The 18,638-nt window shown below is 43.1% G+C and overlaps 1 protein-coding gene across 2 annotated transcripts in view; it reads left to right on the top strand.

Annotated features, from left to right (window-relative positions):
* Positions 1 to 5,586: 5,586 nt before the first annotated feature.
* vsx2 (visual system homeobox 2) overlaps positions 5,587 to 18,638 on the top strand; it is a 47,944-nt gene continuing 34,892 nt past the window's right edge. For both annotated transcript variants that reach the window (XM_078562098.1, XM_078562099.1), the window contains exon 1: positions 5,587 to 6,031. In XM_078562098.1, the coding sequence (XP_078418224.1) occupies positions 5,614 to 6,031 (418 nt within the window). In that variant the 5' untranslated portion in view covers positions 5,587 to 5,613. The remainder of the gene's footprint in view (positions 6,032 to 18,638) is intronic.

The following is an 18,638-nucleotide window of genomic DNA, read 5'->3' on the forward strand; positions in this document are numbered from 1 at the left end:
TCCTAGTTTTCTGCTCTCGCTGTTTAATTCCAGTTTTCTGTTCTCACTGTTTAATCCCAGTTTTCTATTCTCACTGTTTAATCCCAGTTCCTGCTCTCACTGTTTAATCCCAGTTCCTGCTCTCACTGTTTAATCCCAGTTTTCTGTTCTCATTGTTTAATTCCAGTTTTCTGCTCTCACTGTTTAATCCTAGTTTTCTGTTCTCACTGTTTAATCCCAGTTTTCTGTTCTCACTGCTTAATCCCAGTTTTCTGTTCTCACTGTTTAATCCCAGTTTTCTATTCTCACTGTTTAATCCCAGTTCCTGCTCTCACTGTTTAATCCCAGTTTTCTGTTCTCATTGTTTAATTCCAGTCCCTGTTCTCACTGTTTAATCCCAGTTTCCTGTTCTCACTGTTTAACCCCAGTTTTCTGTTCTCACTGCTTAATCCCGGTTTTCTGTTCTCACCACTTAATCCTAGTTTTCTGCTCTCGCTGTTTAATTCCAGTTTCCTGTTCTCACTGTTTAACTCCAGTTTTCTGTTCTCACTGTTTAACCCCAGTTTTCTGTTCTCACTGTTTAATTCCAGTTCCTGCTCTGACTGTTTAACCCCAGTTTTCTGTTCTCACTGCTTAATCCCAGTTTTCTGTTCTCATTGCTTAATCCCAGTTTTCTGTTCTCACCGCTTAATCCCAGTTTTTTGTTCTCACTGCTTAATCCCAGTTTTCTGTTCTCACTGCTTAATCCCAGTTTCCTGTTCTCACTTCTTAATCACAGTTTTCTGCTCTCATTACTTAATCCCAGTTCTTGCTCTCACTGTTTAATCCCAGTTTTCTGCTCTCACTGTTTTGTCCCAGCTCCCGCTATACATGAGTATATGTGTGTGAGTGCGTGCATTTGTATGAGTGTGTGTATGCATGTGTATTTGTGTAAATGTGTGGGTTTACATGTGTGTTTGTGTGGGTGCATGAGTTTGAGTGTTCTTATGGTGTGTATATATGTGTGAGTGTGTTTATGAGAGTGTGTTTATTTGTGTGTATATGTGTCTGATTGTGTACATGAGCTGTGTGTGTGTGTGTGTGTGATGTATGTTTTTGTGTATATGGGTGTGTGTATATGAGTGCCTGAGAGTATATGTGTGAGTGCGTGTGTATATGTGTGCTTGAATGTGTGTAAGTGTTTGTGGTGTGTACATGTGTCCGAATGTGTTTGTATCTGAGTGTGTATGTGTGTCTGAGTTTGTGCGCACGAGTGTATGTATGTGTACGTGCACCGGTGTATGTGTGCTTGGGCGTTTATATGAATGTTAAAATGTGTGTGTATCTGTATATATGCGAGTGTAGGTGCTGAGTGTATGAATGTGTCTACATGAGTGTGTGTATATGTGAGTGACAGTGTGTGTATGTGTATTTATTTCGGTTGTGGGGACATTGGGTATCTGCAGTGCGGGGTATTCGGTGCGGAAATGAACACCTTCCTTGTTCGCAGTGCCGCCGGGTTGTCTAATGATTTACTGATTCTCTGGCATCTGGTATCCACCTGTTGACAGTGTCACTGCCGTTTGCTCCCTGCCCGTTGCCTCCACATCACCTCCAAGCTGCAAACAGTCGGCTTTCTCTTTCTGTAGCCCGCCTTGTGTTTATTTCTCTCGTCCTCTCTTGCACATTTTCTCTTTCACTGCCTCCCGTTTGTTTTTTGCTTCCGTTTTCCTTCCCCCCCCCCCACCTCCAAACCATCTCTCTCGTTTTGTGGCCTCATATTCTCTCTGCTTTCCCCTTGTCCTTTTATTCGCCTTATTGCAGTACGTTCATATAATCTGTTAAAGATTCTGTTGAAATGCCTATGCTAATGTTATTTAAGTATTTCTTTTCTCGTCTTTGGTGACCTTTTCGACCCCGTTCTCATTTTAAAAAAATATTTTATTAGCTCTGCCTATATTTCTTTATATTTCCTATTTTGTGTCTGTCATATATTCACAGCGCCTTTTGTCTATTGGTTATTCGACCTTTATTTTAATACATTAATACTTCGGTCTGTGATGCACTCTTCCATCAAATCCTTCCCTGGATTACTCTTCCCTCCACCCCCCACCGACAGACTTGCATCTCTCCCCGTATCCCACCCCATCACAAAAGCGGGATTAACAAACAATCCTAATAAAACCATCATGGGCACAGAGTTGTGCTAACCAATTATTCGCCAACGGTTTTAGGGGAGAAAAATGGAAGATAATGTAATAATTACTGATTAGTGGGGATTATTGTTATATAACTGGAGGAACTGAACATTCCCTTCATTGGGGTTAATCTCTGGCAATCCGGTATAATCATGGAAGGAAATCACCCGTTCTCATGTGTAGATTTCACTGTCTCTCATTTCACTCCATCTCTCCCTTTTTATTTTGTCTCTTTCTATCTCTCCCTTTGTCTGTTTCTTTCTGTCGTTTCCATCCCCTCCTCTATTTTTCTGTCGACCTCTTCCCACCCATTCCCATCTTTGTTTCTATCTTGTTTTTTTGATCTCTCTAACTCGTTTTCTTCCGTATTTCTCTCTCTCTCTCTCTTTCTCTCGCTACTTTTCCACTCTCGTCATTGTGGAGAAATTGGAAGATTCCCCGTCAGGAAGCAAAACTCAATCGACATCATCCACCCCCTCCTACCCCAACCCCGCCAATCACAGTGCCCGACAGCACTCCCCCCACTCCCCACCCACCCACCCCCCGCTCATCTTCAATCAAGAGCCCGCTTAATTCTTCAAAATAGGAAATTACTCAGTAAATTGGAGCTTTAGGCAGTAATTATTTATTTGTCTAAGGAAAATCCTTCAGAATGAAGGAAGGAACGAAACCAGTTCGCATGTTGCACCCAACAAAGCAAATGTAATATCAAGCAGATAATTTGATAGTCAAATCCATCAGAACGCTCCCTTTTCTAAACTGTAACAAATTACTACAAGATAAGATGATTTACTCATAACATTTAGAACGAGGAATTTATCCGATATAAAAAATCCCTCCGAGGAACTGATGTCAGGATTAACGTTCTTTGATTAGTAGAGAGAGAGAGAGAGAGGGGGGGGGGGAGAGGGTTGAGGGGAGGGGGGTATTCTCTATGGGGGGAAAAAGCGCTCTGTGAAAGTATGGATCTTATAACTCGCGTTCATTTTTGTTTGTGTGCGTGTGTGTGTGTGGGGAGGGAGGACAGTCAAAACATAGATGGCTCTGTGGAAAACAGGCTTAGCGATGGTTGGGAGTGAAATCGAACCTTCAATCTTTTTTATTTCATTTCGAATTCAAACACGTTCGCTACCAGAAATGGCCAAAAAAAAAATTGCAGCATTTGTCAAAGAAAAAGTAAATGCGACGATTGAATGAAATTTAATTTTGCAAAGAATGCAAAACGAACAAGCGTGAAAGTGTATTAAAATCTTTTTTTTAAAAAAAATCGATAGCGAGCGATGGAGCTAGGATTACACTGATTAATTTTCACCATTAACTAAGTATGTTAACATAGTCAAGCATGTTCATGTATTTAAGTATGGGTGTATTCATACAATTATTGATTTATTCATGTATTTATTAAATATTAACTATTTTCGTATAATTAACCATTTCTACTTTCGCTTCACGAGTTTCTGTGGCCGTTAGTGTGAGAATTGGGCGGCCCAGACTTACTAACAAGATATCATTGAGTGTCGAACCTGGGATTCAGTTCACAAACGGAACTTTCTCGATATGAGAAAGCTGAACGAATAATTCGCTGCCACCCTTAAAATATTTTTTTGGTTTTTTTTTAAAAAAAAAGGAGACAAATCCAATCACTCGAATTTGACTCAAGTCTCCACCATCCGCTAGCAATCCGTCTAAAAATTCCCGAGCGCCCGTCATTGCTGCTGTTGCTTGCGAACCCGTTTAACCTGGTGCCGTTTTATACTCGGGGAATGTAAATCAGGCAGAAACAAGGCAGGGAAAAGACGAAGAAGAATCTCTTCCACCAAATAAAACAGATAAATAGGGGTGGGGGGTGGGGAGTGGTGAATGTTAATGAATTCAAATAGATTAACTGGACGGAAGCCCAGAAAGACTCCAGCTCAATTTAAAACAAAATCTTGCGAAGAGACAAATCGTACCTTAGATGCAGTTTATTTGCCACATCAGCCTCCCGGGCACCAGGACTCAGGTTCAAATGGAAATCATATTTTGCAAGGATGACGACCTGAGGCCTGACACATTGCAATTAATGTGTGTTTCAGTGGGTATTGGCGTGCCTTGTGATACAGTGAATGTGCGAAAAGATTCGTTGGAAAATCTCCCGAGGTAGTGAGACGGGGGAAACGAGGTGTTCTGGAATAGCGATGTCTACCTCCCCTTCTAAAGCGCACACTCTCTCTCTCTCTCTCTCTCTCCCCCGTCCATATATTATACACATGTGCATGGGTGTGTGTAAATATTTACACATTTGATTTCGTCTGCACCCGAGTCTTTCCCGCCCCTTCATCAAATCATTTTCATTCCAAAATATTGAAAGATCGCCGAAGAGCCTCGATATTTGCCACACTGTTCTGTCACTTTTAAGGTTTTTTTTGGGGGGGGGAGGGGGGAGGAAGGTTGCAAATTAATATTGCAGGATAACAGGTTAGAAATTATTTTAAGGCTTTTGGATAATACTGCAGGGGATGACGAGAGTTGAAAGGACCCGCGCAGATATATATCCTGAACGAGAAGAGATCGACAGAATTGAACTCAAGGACCGGGGGTGGATGGTAGGGGGAAGCGAAAGAAAATAATATAGAAAGCGTAAAGGGAAAGGGCCCACCAAAAGTTGTTGAGACCTATTAGTGAAAGGGGTGCTGGGGAGATTTAGATTTAGTGTCTAGGTTTAGTGTTCAATATGTTGGTTCAACACCTTAAAGATATTAATATCAACAGTCACAGGTACAAAATGCATCGATATTTACACTAGGGTGTTAATAAGCTGTTGTTTCCTATAGAGCAAGACAGGCTGGAAAAAAATGCCAGCTGCAAATGTTTGGGCTGTGGTGCTCGAGCGACATAAACAACCATGGTTCCCTCCCCTTCCCCAACACACACACACACACACACACAGCTTGTTTGCATTCCTGTCAGACTGATAAGCAAACAAACAAACCAAGTGTTTGAAATATCGATCGGGGTGTTGCAAATTTTTGTGTTTTTTTCCCCCCCTAGAAGAAAATTCTCAGCACTACCAAACGCGTCTGGGAACTTGAGGGGAGGAGAGGAAAGGAACGGGGACATGGTCATTTTCTTTCATCCCCCCACCCCCAACAGAAACTCAAAGGCAGAGATTTATGATTGGAGAGAGTTGGAGAGGTTTCCTTATGGCGAAATGAAACAGATTGAGTGAAAGCGGGTTCTCTGCCCAGGAGAGAGGGAGGGAGAGAATTCCTGGATTCCTAATTGATCCCGTACTGCTGATTGGTCGCTGATGTTGTGCCTCCGATGGGTTTGTCCCGTTAAATAAATAGGGAATTTCTAAAGGGATCGGAGCATTGCACATTGGACAGTGCACTTGGGACCAGTGGCGAGGGGAGGGAGGGAGGGAGGGAGGGGGGGCCCAGAGAAAATTAAACCCCAGGCTGAACGATTTGCCAAAATGACGGGGAAAGAGGAAATGATTTCAGCGAATTTTAGCAAGTCCAAAACTATTTCGATTTCTCAGAATCTGATAGGTAACGAGCGGTCAAAAGGCATTTCAAGCTCCGGGAATGCGTCGAGGTGCACAGGTTTTGGGATTCAGGAAATCCTTGGACTGAATAAAGACCCGCCCGCGCCCACGCGGATGATCTCCGATTCCCTGCCGGCCACGGCTCACCTGGTGGCGGCCAGGACGGTGTTGACACCCGCTGGGGTGGGGCTGGTCGGAGCCGCCGGGCTGCCGGCTTTTTACGGGCAATCCACCTTCCTGGACGTGTTGTCGGAGCACCCGGGGGTCCACGCAGCTCCTCCCGCTCACCTGCAACACCTACGCCGAGGCGCAATCCACCTGGAGACCAGTCAGGAAGTCAGTTCAGGTGAGAGAGAGAGAGAGACAGAGACAGACAGAGTCTGCCTGCTCCTTTTCAGATATACCTAAACCGATTTGGGGGCAGAAATCACCCAGTAACTTAATTTACTCAATAGATTTTATTGGAATCAGAGTAAGAATCTCAGAGGACCCAAATTTAATGACTCGTTATTTTCAAGAAATTGTTACTTTGAAATATATCGAATGTGCAGAGATTTTAGAACAACTAAAAGTGAAAATGATTTACTTTAAATTTCCACCACTGCGGTTTAATTGTAAACTGGAAACATTGGCCGATCATCTTTCAATTCTACAACAAACTTTTTTTTTAGTCAGCCCTGATGTTTTCGTTTTAACAGACATTTCGGTGAATAAATATTCGATTTTAGCAGATACAATGTAGAGTCGTTGAACTTTATAATAATAGTAAAATGATTGTATGGGATATTAACACCGCAGCCAGACTGAACATGGAACCACAAATACTAATAAATGTTCGCTTGCATTTTCCTGATGAGACTGCTTTGTAATGTGGAGTCAGTGCTTTCTAATCAGTTCCGTACTGTTCAAATGCATCTTTTAGCGTGGTTATCATTATGTTGCACCCAGTTCTGATGTTGGGACATGCTCGGTACAATGGTAAAGTTGATAGATGTGTTGTTGTAAAGAGAAAAGATTTACATAGAGGCTTTAAAAAAAGAAATGTAAATTACAATATTATTACATCTGATGAATCGGAAATGTTGTAAATTTTGAGCTGGAAATATCTAATGTACTGTTTGAAACCTGACAATTTTAATCCAAACCCTGGTCAAATCTTTGAAAATGCTACGTTTTTAGTTCTATATAATTGTGTATCCGCAGGTGCATGTTAATCTCGACTATTAATCCTGGTTAAATCTGCGGGCTGTACTAAACTGTTTTTGTTTTTTTGTTTGTTTGTTAATGCATTGGAATTTGAAAGGGAAACATCTAGCGTTTACAGTATAATGCCTTGGCCCTCGTCCCCGGGTTAAGAGGGACGGTATCCCGTTGCTCAATTTGAGCGGGGAGTCCGCTTCCAAACACTCGTGTTGTTATAACTTAAGGATTTTGTTTGTAAATAAATATTATTATAACGACACCCGTGCGTTGATGGATTTAATCTCTCTGTGTAAAAAGCAGCAGTAAAAATAAAACCATGGTACATGTATCAAATAATACTTACCTATTACACAGGATGATCGGTACACATTTACTTTTCTTTACGATTTTAGACCATGCAAGGGGAGAGAGGCGTTTTTATTTACTTGCCAGACCTACGCTGTATCAAATACACGCAAGCCTCCGTTTCTCAAACCTTGAGCTAGCTAACAGAAGGTTGCACTAAATGCACTGATGGGTTTTGTAAATTGTCTTATTATCTCGTTCAGCAGTGGTATGGGTGTAACGCGTGAGTCCTACAATGCGGTTAGAGATTAAATGTTGGTGTTTCGAGAGCGTGGCTGTAAATTAGCGCCGTGCGGCAGTAACTATTTTAAAAGTTGGACCATATTGGAGCCTTGATTTTAAGTTGGGGAGAGTCACTGGCGTTACTGTCTGTATTCTGCGGGGTTTGAACTGGGGGTAACTATCTGGAGATTCTGGTTCAATTCAGAATTCAATGATGGGTGTTGCAGGACTCCGGCTCCACTCAGTATAAAATACAAGTGGAAACTATCGGCATACACCACACATCTCGAAGTATGGATTGTACTTTCAGCTTTCGTTCCTGGCGGGCCGCCACCTTCTCGTTTGATTTCGGATTGTGAAGCCTGGAGGAACACCAGCCGTTGATCGCAGATGATATTTTCCGTTGTCTGAGATCTAAATGTACAGGATTCGCTTAGATACACGCGCGGGATTGCATTTAATGCTATTGCACAGGACAGTATGGGATATATGGCATCTAAGAGATTATGGAGGGTGCACGGTGCTTGGGATGCTATATATATTAAATCGTGTAAAAGGTTGCACATGATAACAGGATTTGTAGGAATTTGTGTGTTATACAGGCTGCTGGCTTTATAAACCGGTCTAGGAATCTGACTTCCAGGATGGTAAGACTGACTACACAATTATATGGGGAGCTGGACATATAAACTTGCTTTGTATGCAGAGTATATAGGTTTGCATTGGCGCACGATGTATTCATTGCATTGACTACAGGCCGAAGTTTGGATCAACAGTATACATCATTGCTTTGAGTGTATTGTTCATAAGGGTGTATAGAAATCTGGAGGTGAGAGCGAATATCATAGTGGAAAGCCGGCATCAAAGTAAGCAAGATGCTGGGTGTTAACGCTGTACGTAATACATTAAATATAGAAAGTTGCACAGAATACATGATCTGCATGTTTTTATAGAATGATCAATAATATAGTGTATACTTGTGTGTAAAGTACCTGTATACCACAGTATAACATACAGAATGTAAGCTACATTAGATACAAATGCTTAAATTGTATGCTGTTCGATGGATTGTATGGGATGTATGATATACATATATAGGATAGATATAAAATATTGTAAGACGGTGAGTAGAGGTTGAAAATTTAAGGGCATTCAGCAAATGATATATAAGATTTTACAGGGTGCTGGTTGTATATGGTTAATACTAGATGCGGAGCATAAAACTATATGACTCAAGAAGTCCAGGAATATGTAGAATGCAAACTATGGAGTGTATGTTATTTTGACTGTCTGTTGTGTATGACAGTGATGGTGTATGATGCAGGGTATATGGAGTTGCGGGATAATATAAAAATCATCTAAGAATGAAGGAGTATAGGTTGTGGATATACACGGAATTGGTTGTATAGGGTTGTGAATAGGATTCACGATAGGTTAGGAAGTAGGGTACACGTGAAGTGGACACAACTCTAAGGACGTGCGAGATTAGTCAGGATTGTATAGGATACAGCAGAGATACAAAGTATTGCACAGAATATTCGACAATTCCGGGGCATGGGACGGGGAAAGACAAGTTATTGGGGGAAAAAAATGAGGGGCAAGTGTGTTCTCTCTCACCTGGTCCGGTGACTGTACCTTTTGGCTTAATAGCAGACCAGTGTGCACACTGTAACTGATGGTAACTGCAGGATTGGATAGGACAACTGCATTCCTTGTACATAATGGCAAGCATATGCATTTTCTGTATAGCGTGTAATTGTGTAGGGTAGATAGATTCTGTGGTGTGGAGTTGATGTATTGTACACGATAGAGAGCGTAGCATTGTGTAGGGGAACGTGCAGGGTGGTATAAGCAAGTACATTGTTTGCACTGATGAGTTGTATCAGCTGGTGAGTGTATATAGAATATTAGTTGTGTAGGGTTATATGAGATGCTGGATAATTATGAAGGTATAAGATACTGAGTGCATACAATAACTTGTCAGCGTAAGACAAGCAAAACGTCTCGAGAAACTTCGCAGTTGGGGTGTTGGACCGAATCAGGATGGAAGGGAACACGAGAGCAGGTGACCAAAGGTGAAGCGGAAGACGCCTCTGAAGATAAATTGCGATGAGAAGGGGTTTAGTGAGAGGTTCAGTGGCGGCTCTAGTCTCTGACACCGAGAGCAGGATGGACATCGGCGCAGGAACACACATGGTGGACGTGAAGTGGCAGGAGGGTGTGAACAGGGGCATAGGGCTGGAGGACATAGCAGCAGAAAGTCAAAATAATATACAAATCCTAACCCTAACCCGAATGCAGTTTACATTCTACATATTCCCGGACTCATTGAGCCACATGCAGCCGGTATAACCGTATAGAACCAGCACTCGTACAAAATCATACATATTGTATGCTGAATTCCCTGTCCTCCGCTCATCATCTTACAATATTTTATATGCACAGAGGCAGACAGAATGAGACCAGAAGGGGGTATGTAGCGGAGCATGTGTATTTTGTGCTCAACGCATTGAGGAACGAACAACCAATAGAAATTGGCATGGGGAGAGGTTAGAGATGAGTGAAACTTTGTACCGGGAAAGACACAGGTGGGAGAGTATAGACTTTTACTGGGCTATACATCCAAACATCCTATACAAAAAGATGTATATTTTGGGTTGTATAATATATTTGGACTGCATACCGCACTGAGTGTATAGAGTTTTGTATATGATGCTGAGTGTATAGAGATTTGTATACGGTGCTGAGTGTACAGAGATTTGTACATGATGCTGGGTGCATAGAGATTTGTATACGATGTTAGGTGTATAGAGAATTGTATATGATGCTGGCTGTATAGAGAATTGTATATGATGCTGGGTGTATAGAGAATTGTATATGATGCTGGCTGTATAGAGAATTGTATATGATGCTGGGTGTATAGAGATTTGTATATGATGCGGGGTGCATAGAGATTTGTATACGATGTTAGGTGTATAGAGAATTGTATATGATGCTGGATGTATAGAGAATTGTATATGATGCTGGGTGTATAGAGAATTGTAGGATATTGGTTGTATAGATGATGATATGGGGGTTTTCAGTTTATGAGTTATAAAAGGTTCTGAGTGTATAAACTTTGGTAAGATGTAGGATACTGGGTGTACAGAAGTGATGCTGTTGTTTTGGGTCCGCATTCTGTATATTGACAGTTGACAGTCAGCTTTCCCGTCCAGAAACCATTAGGGTAACCAGAAACTCGACACTTTTTAAAAGAAAGATTAACGACCTTTTCTTTTAACCGCACACGTGGACAAGCCAGGAGCTGATCCAATCTAATTCTGAGAGTTGCAAACAGGGAATATAACTTGAATAGGCTGCACTTTATCAGCGTGCCCCAAGCCAGGCACATCCCGCGGCCGCCTGCTCCAGGTAATCCCAAACCCGTTATTCCTGGCAGGCCCACTGGATTCGGGCCATGCACACACCGAGAGATTTAAACGTCAGGTTGTAATGGGAAAAGGGACTGAGGGGAGTGAGGGAGGGAGTGAAGGGGTCGGGATGGCGGGGTAGTGGGTAGTGGGAACTGCTTATGTTCACGGCTAGGCTGTGACTGTAACTCCAGAGCGAATTCCGAATTGCTGGTGCAATTCGATGATGGTTTATTTGGTGTGAAAGTTGTGGACTGAGAATAGAAGGCCTGGAGGAGGGGAGGTGGGGGTGGAGGGGCGGTGTTGGTGTTGGTGTATATTCTAGTGAAAGGCCTGTCAAAGAGATGGGGGTGCAGCTGGTAACCGGGAAATGGAGGGGGAAGCGGAGTAACAAACCACAGCGCAGTGATGTCGAATCGGAAAAGTGGTTCAGGGGGAAGGGTAGAATCGTGTAGGAGTAGTGGGACTGGGCGGGATGAGCAAAATTACACAGGAGTAATAGAACTGTACACGATTAACAGGATTAGACGGAAGCAATATGGCTATATGGGTATATCATATGGAAATGAGGGTAGGACTAACTGCTTTACGGGAATAACAAATATTAAGGGGCCATAGACCTGTAAGAAGCTTATAGGAGAGTAACGAGGTTGTACGGAAATGACAAGTAGGGTTGAGCTATACAAGGGTGGGCAGGAGTAACAGACACAAGTTAGTCCAGGTGTAACGAAGCCAGCCAGGAGTGATGCAGTTTTGCAAAAGTTACAGGTTATGTCGGAGCTACTCGGAGCTGTATTCCAGTAAGTGCCACCCAAACAGAAACGTAGCAGCTGTTTTAGTGTGTGTGCCCGGACCCGAGCAGAAACAAACACAAAGCTTATTGCCGGACTTCCATCGAACGAATCTGAGAATCTTCAATTTCCCTCCTAATGATATTCGTTCAGTCAAACCCACCCCCTCCTGCTCCCCAGATCACAGTTATATTTTACTTGGAGTTTTTTTTTAAGATAAAACTTGCTGTTATATGTTAAAGGAGTTAAACATGGATAAACTACCTAGAACTGACTGGCCCCTCGGGTAGAACTCATTTCAGTGTAAATTCGAATAGCAGACCGGCATAAATCCCTGACAGGGCAGGGCAGGGTGGGGGGAGAGTGTTACCTTGAAACACTGGCACCTAGAATGACAAAAATACACAGCAACTTCTAAATTTACGAAGGGACTGAGGGGAATCCCGGGCTGAAGTGAGCCAGTTTGAATGTTGGACATGATGGGAGGGGGGGTTACAGAATGGCAGCTGGGCTTTGCTGGGTTGGGGAGTTTGAGGTGGGAGCACCATTCCCTGTATTTATCAGGAACTCCCTGTGAAACTGCTCACTCCCCGCTCTCTCTCACTTCCCGTCCCATTTACCCGATTGGCTTCTTTAGGTGCTTGTTAAAAAAAAAACACTCGAAGAAATGCCTTTCGCCGGCCTGTTTAACCGGAGATTCGGGGGCCACGTTGAATTAGAGAACCATCCCCAAGAGAAGGCATTGGACCGCGAGAGGGTCGATTTGATGTACTGATAATTGGACCAAGGATTTGGAAAATTCAGTTCCCCCATCACATTAAACGAGCTCCAGCCCGGGACAGTAAGACACTGTACACGTGTATCTGTGTTTCTCCTGTACACGAAGAGGAACCTTTTGAGTCTCTCTATGGAATGGGATTGGCTCACTAATAATTCCATAAAGTCCCATTCTTAGCCCCATTTTCCCCACTATAAATATAAATCGCTTTACTCTTTATCCTTATCCTACCCAGAGTTAATCTACAATGATAAGCTCCCTAAACAACTCCCATCTGTTCTGATGAATTAAATAGACCATGCATTTATTAAAGGGACAATTTATTTTAAGAAATAACATTTTGGGGATAGCATATATGAGTAATTTGAGACAAGGTGTGTGGTGAGTGTAGCATTGCTTGGAAAGAACAGGTAACTTTAGATCTATGGATCCCAAAGCTCCCCAGCACTGGAATTTGCCTTGATCTACAGACTTATTGATAGAGATTGATTACTTTGACAATCAACAACCCCATTGTTGCTCTATCGTGCCACGAGCAGGACGGTAGAAGGTGAATTAGATTCCCCCTTTTACAAAAAAAACCGAATAATTTCTATTAATATTGCTGAAGAGAGAGAGAAAGAGATGTTGACGAAGTTTTTGGTCCTGGACTCACCAGGACAAACACAAGAATATCAAATTTCAAGCGTTCACAATTGTTGTGACCTTGGGCTCAACAAAATTGCAGCGACCCTTTGAAATTTGCTATTCTTGCATTTGTCCTGACAACTTTGGCAACATGTCTCTCCGGCAATATCCAAATTCCGTACTGCTAAACGACAATTTCGATGAATTCAATCCCTCCCCCCTTTTTTTTATTTGTTTGCCCCGAGCTATCTTTAGCCCCTGTGAAAACCCCAGCCCCTGAGAAGTGTGGTTTGAATTGAGCGCTCACCAGGTGGAGGCGCTCCGCCGTGTGAGGTGGGGCTCACACTCGTCGAAATGGTTTTTAATGAAGCGAAAGATTTCATATTCAACAACCGCAGCCCACCAGCCCGCCCGAAGCAGGGGTAGCTCCCGACTCCCTGAAAGCTACCGGCGTTCAGCCATTCACATACTTATTCTGCTATTGTGAACATTTTTGGACGGGGCTACACCTTAAATCGTTAACATGTATTTTCTAAAGCAATAACATCGTCGTTAGTTAGTGTTAAATGTGACTGGGATTAAACGTCCCTTTCCCTACAGACACACTAAACTGTGAGTCAATGGTGGGTAATGCCTGGCATTTTATATTCCAGGATAATATTTGACTGGATTGGAGTGGTATTTTACAATGCACCATCTACATCGAAATTCCAATTCAAATCTATTCCTTTCAGTGGGGGGGAAGAGATGGAACTCGCATAGTTCCAGGTTTGGTCAGCCCCGCTACAGGTCAGAGCTAACACAGCCTCCTGGAAATGTACTTTTTAAAACATGATTTCGAGGAAGACTTTCCAGAACAGGATTTATTCCCATTTTAAAAGAAAAATAACTGCTTTCGGTACAGAATCGAATAAAGGCTTTAATGGGAATTCGCCCCAAATTAAATCATTTTCCAAATCAGGATTAAAAAAAAACTACCAGATAATTAATAATGGAGTAATAATGAAAGTAATAGTCTACAATCATAGAGTAACACAAGGCCATTCAGTCCATTGGGCCTGTACTGGGTCTTTGACAGAGCGATCCAGTTAGGTACACTACCCACCACCACCCCCCACCCCCACCCTCACCTCGCTCTTTGCCCATCTTACGGAGGAAGTTTGAACTCCGACCCAGGGACACCTTTTAGCCGCCTTAGCGGAAAGCTTCATTTGTATTTGAATCGTTCAGGAGTGTCCCTGAAATGACATATTCCCCACACCACCCAGCCTCTGGTGCTCAGAGCTGGTCCTGGATCCCGCCTGGCTCCCTTCCCAAGTTCCCTCTTTGTGCCGACTCCCAGTGAGACACAAGGGCCACCCAGCCTGATCCCACTTTCCCCCCACCCCACCTACATCTTCCTCCCGCGAGGGATTTCCCAGCCTTTCTGCAAATCCCCCTGCTGCTCCCTCCCGGGTAACTCATAGCCTGGAATTTAAACTGACCTCCCACCCTCTGCTAACGAGTAATACGAAGGGGCTGGGTGGTGGGTGGGGGGGTTACAAAAAAATACAATCACCTTTTCAGCATACTGTAAATAAATAGAAACAAGGCATTTGCTGGATTTGGCTCCAATTCCCAAAGGAAACCAATTTCCACTAGGAAATGAAAACCAATGAGATTCGTGGGCAAATGTGAATCAAAAGGCAATCGGCATCCTCCGCTCGTCCCCGCACACACACACACACACACACATAAATACACACCTACAGGTACAAAGGCAGGCACACACAGTGTCACACATACATACACACGCACCCATACATATACAGGCACATATATGTATGTTTACTATTTACATACACATATGCACACAAATACGCAGACACATACACACATAGACAACAGATACATATGCAAATACAATATTTCAGGCTAAAATCACTTTTCCCAACTGCTTTGGGGATTGCTCTAGTGAATTTGCTGAATTTTATTATGCTTCAAAAAATCATTTAGTAGTTTTCTTTTTCATTCAAGAGATGTGGGCTTCATTGGCTACGCCAGCATTTATTGCCCATTCCTAATTGCCCTTGAGAAGATGTTGGTGAGTTGCCTTCTTGAACCACTGCAGTTCCTGTGGTGTAGGTACACCCACAGTGCTGTTAGGGAGGGAGTTCCAGGATTCTGACCTAGTGACAGTGAAGGAACGGCGATATATTTCCAAGTCAGGATGGTGAGTGGCTTGGAGGGGAACTTTCTGGTAGTGGTGTTCCCACGAATCTGTTGCCCTTGTCCTTCTAGATGGTAGTGCTCGTGGGCTTGGAAGGTGCTGTCTAAGGAGCCTTGGTGAGTTTCTGCAGTACATCTTGTAGATGGTACACACTTCTGCTAATGTGCATCGGTGGTGGACAGAGTGAATGTTTGTGGATTTGGTGCCAATCAAGTGGGCTGCTTTGTCCTGGATGGTGTCCAGCTTCTTGAGAATTGTGGGAGCTGCACTCATTCAGGCAAGGGGAGGGTACTCCATCACACTCCTGACTTGTGCTTTGTAGATTATGGACATGCTTTGGGGAGTCAGGAGGTGAGTTACTTGTCGTGCGATTCCTAGCCTCTGACCTGCTCTTGTAGCCACAGTATTTATATGGCTAGTCCAGTTCAGTTTCTGGTCAATGGTAACCACCAGGAAGTTGATAGTAGGGCATTTTGCAATGTTAATGCCATTGAACATCCAGGGGTGATGGTTAGATTCTCTCTTGTTGGAGATGGTCATTGCCAGGCACTTGTGTGGTGCAAATGTTACTTACCACTTGTCAGCCCAAGCCTGGATGTTGTCCAGGTCTTGCTGCATTTGGACATGGACTGCTTCAGTATCTGAAGAGTTGCAAGTGGTGGGGAACAATGTGCAATCAACAGCGAACATCCCCACTTCTGACCTTATGATGGAAGGAAGGTCATTGATGAAGCAGCTGAAGATGGTTGGGCTGAGGACACTACCCTGAGGAACTCTTCCAGTGATGTCCTGAGACTGAGATGACTGACCTTCAACATCCACAACCATCTTCCTTTGTTAAAAGCAAAACACTGCGGATGCTGGAAATCCGAAACCAAAACAGAAAATGCTGGAAAAACTCGCAGGTCTGGCAGCATCTGTGGAGAGAGAAACAGAGTTAAAGTTTCAAGTCTGTATGACCCTTCTTCAGCTCTGTTGGCCCCCAGCAGTTTTCTTCTTCTATCAGTGAGAAATCCAGACCCAAGCTTCAGTGTAGAAGATGGGGAAAACAGTAGCATCATGGTAACGTCACCCAGAGGCCCAGGCGAATGCTCTGGGGACATGGGTTCAAATCCCACCATATCAGCTGGTGGAATTTGAATTCAATTAATAAATCTGGAATTGAAAACTAGTCTCGGTAATGGTGACCATGAAACCCATGTGGTTCCCTTTAGGGAAGGAAATCTGTCCATCTTTACCCGGTCCAGCCTACATATGACTCCTGACTCTCAACAATGTGGTTGACTCTTAACTGCCCTCTGAAATTGCCTAGCAAGCCACTCAGTTGTATTCAAGAAGATGGCTCACCACCACGTTCTCAAGGGCAATTTGGAACAGGCAATAAATGTTGACCTCATCTCCGATGCCAACATCCCATTAAACAATAATTTAAAAAATGCCAAAGTTAAGTGGAGCAGAGATGAAGTAAATCAACAACTGGTGGTGGCTGGGTGGATCTGGGTTTGAACTATGAAAGCATAAGGGAAGACTGAGCAAAATATAGATTGGTAGACATTTCAGGCTGCCATTCCCCTCATCTTGCCATGATTTTCAGTGTATTGCGGTGTGCTTACGCTGAAAATTTTAAATATCTGAACATAAGATGTAGGAGCAGGAGTAGACCATATGGCCCCTTGAAGCTGCTGCGCCATTCGGTGTGATCATGGCTGATCAATGGCCTCAACTTCACTTTACTGCCCACTCCCTATGAGTCCCTGATTGATCAAAAATCTGTTTTCTTAGCCTTAAATATACTCGATGGTGGAATATATTCTCTGCCCTCTAGGCAGAGAATTCCAAAGATTCGTAAGCCTTCCAGTGAAGAAATTTCTCCTCATCTCACTCCTAAATAATGTGCCCTGAATCCTGTGACGGCGCCTCTGTGCTCTAGATTGCCCAGCCAATGGAAACAACCTCTCAGTATCTACCCTGTCAAGCCCCTTCAGAACCTTGTATGTTTTAGTGCGATCATCTCTCACTTTTCTAAACTCATGAGAATATAGGCCCAATTTACTCAGTCTCACATAGGACAACCCTCTCATCTGAGCAAACAATCTAGTAAATCTTTGCAGTACTGCCTCCAATCCAAGTACAGTATATCCTTCTTTGACTGTGGAGACCAAATCTACACACAATATTCCAGGTGTGGTCTCACCAAAGTCCTGTACAATTGTAGCAAGACTTCCTTATTCTAGTGCTCCAATCGCTTTATGGTAAAAGCCAAGATGCAATTTGCCTTCCTAATTGCTTGCTGTAATTGCATGCTAACTTTGTGTCCCTTGTATGTATACAACCAAGTCCCTCTAAATGTCAACACTTACAAGTTCCACACCTTTTAAAAAATATTTTGCTTTTCTATTCTTACTGCCAAAGTGAATAACCTCACACTTCCCCGCATCATACTTCATCTGCCACCGTGTTGTCACTTAACCTGCCTATATCGCTTTGTGTCCTCCTCACAACTTACATTCCCACATATAGCTTTGTATCGTCAGCAAACTTAGGTACGTTCTCTCAGTTTCTTTGGCCAGGTCCTGAATATAGTTTATAAATAACTGAGGCCCCAGCATGGATCCTTGCGACATTCCACTAGTCACAGCCTGCCAACTTGAACATGCCCCATTTATCTGTACTCTCTGCACCCTGTCCATTAACCAATCCTCCATCATTGTTAATCTACTACCACCAATTCCATGAACTCTTACTTTGTGTATTAACCTTTTGTGTGGCACCTTATCTAATGCCTTTTGGAAATCCAAGTATACTACGTCTACTGGTTTCCCTTTATCTACCTTACGAGTTACATCCTCAAAAAACTCCAACACATTTGTCAAATGCACATTTCCCTTTTGTAAATGTTGACTTTGCCTGAACATACGATGATTTTCTAAGTGCATTATTAAGACTTGTTAAGAGATTCCAGGTGTTGGGCTAATTTCAACTTTGGTGGCTTTTTGCAAAACCGCCTCCCTGAATTGGTTTTCTTTGGGCTGAACGTACTGTCATTAGTCTGCAGAACATGTGCCTTTTTATCCCTGTTGTTTAAAACTTCCCACTATCCTGCTTTCATACAGATTATAGATTTATTGTGACACTCCTGGCTCTAAGTCAGAAGGTTGTAGGTTCAAGCCCACTCCAGGACTTGAGCACAAAGATGCAACTCCGAGGAAATGCTGCACTGTGGGAAGCGCTGTCTTTTGGATGAGGTATTAAACTGAGACCCCTCTGCCCTCTCAGGTGGATGTAAAAGATCTCATGGCCTTAATTTAAAGAAGAGCAGGGAGTTATCCCCCTTCTTCTGGTCAATATTTATTCCTCAATCAACATCA

The sequence above is a fragment of the Cetorhinus maximus genome, chromosome 18 (assembly GCF_964194155.1).
Source record: "Cetorhinus maximus chromosome 18, sCetMax3.hap1.1, whole genome shotgun sequence".
Taxonomy (NCBI): domain Eukaryota; kingdom Metazoa; phylum Chordata; class Chondrichthyes; order Lamniformes; family Cetorhinidae; genus Cetorhinus; species Cetorhinus maximus.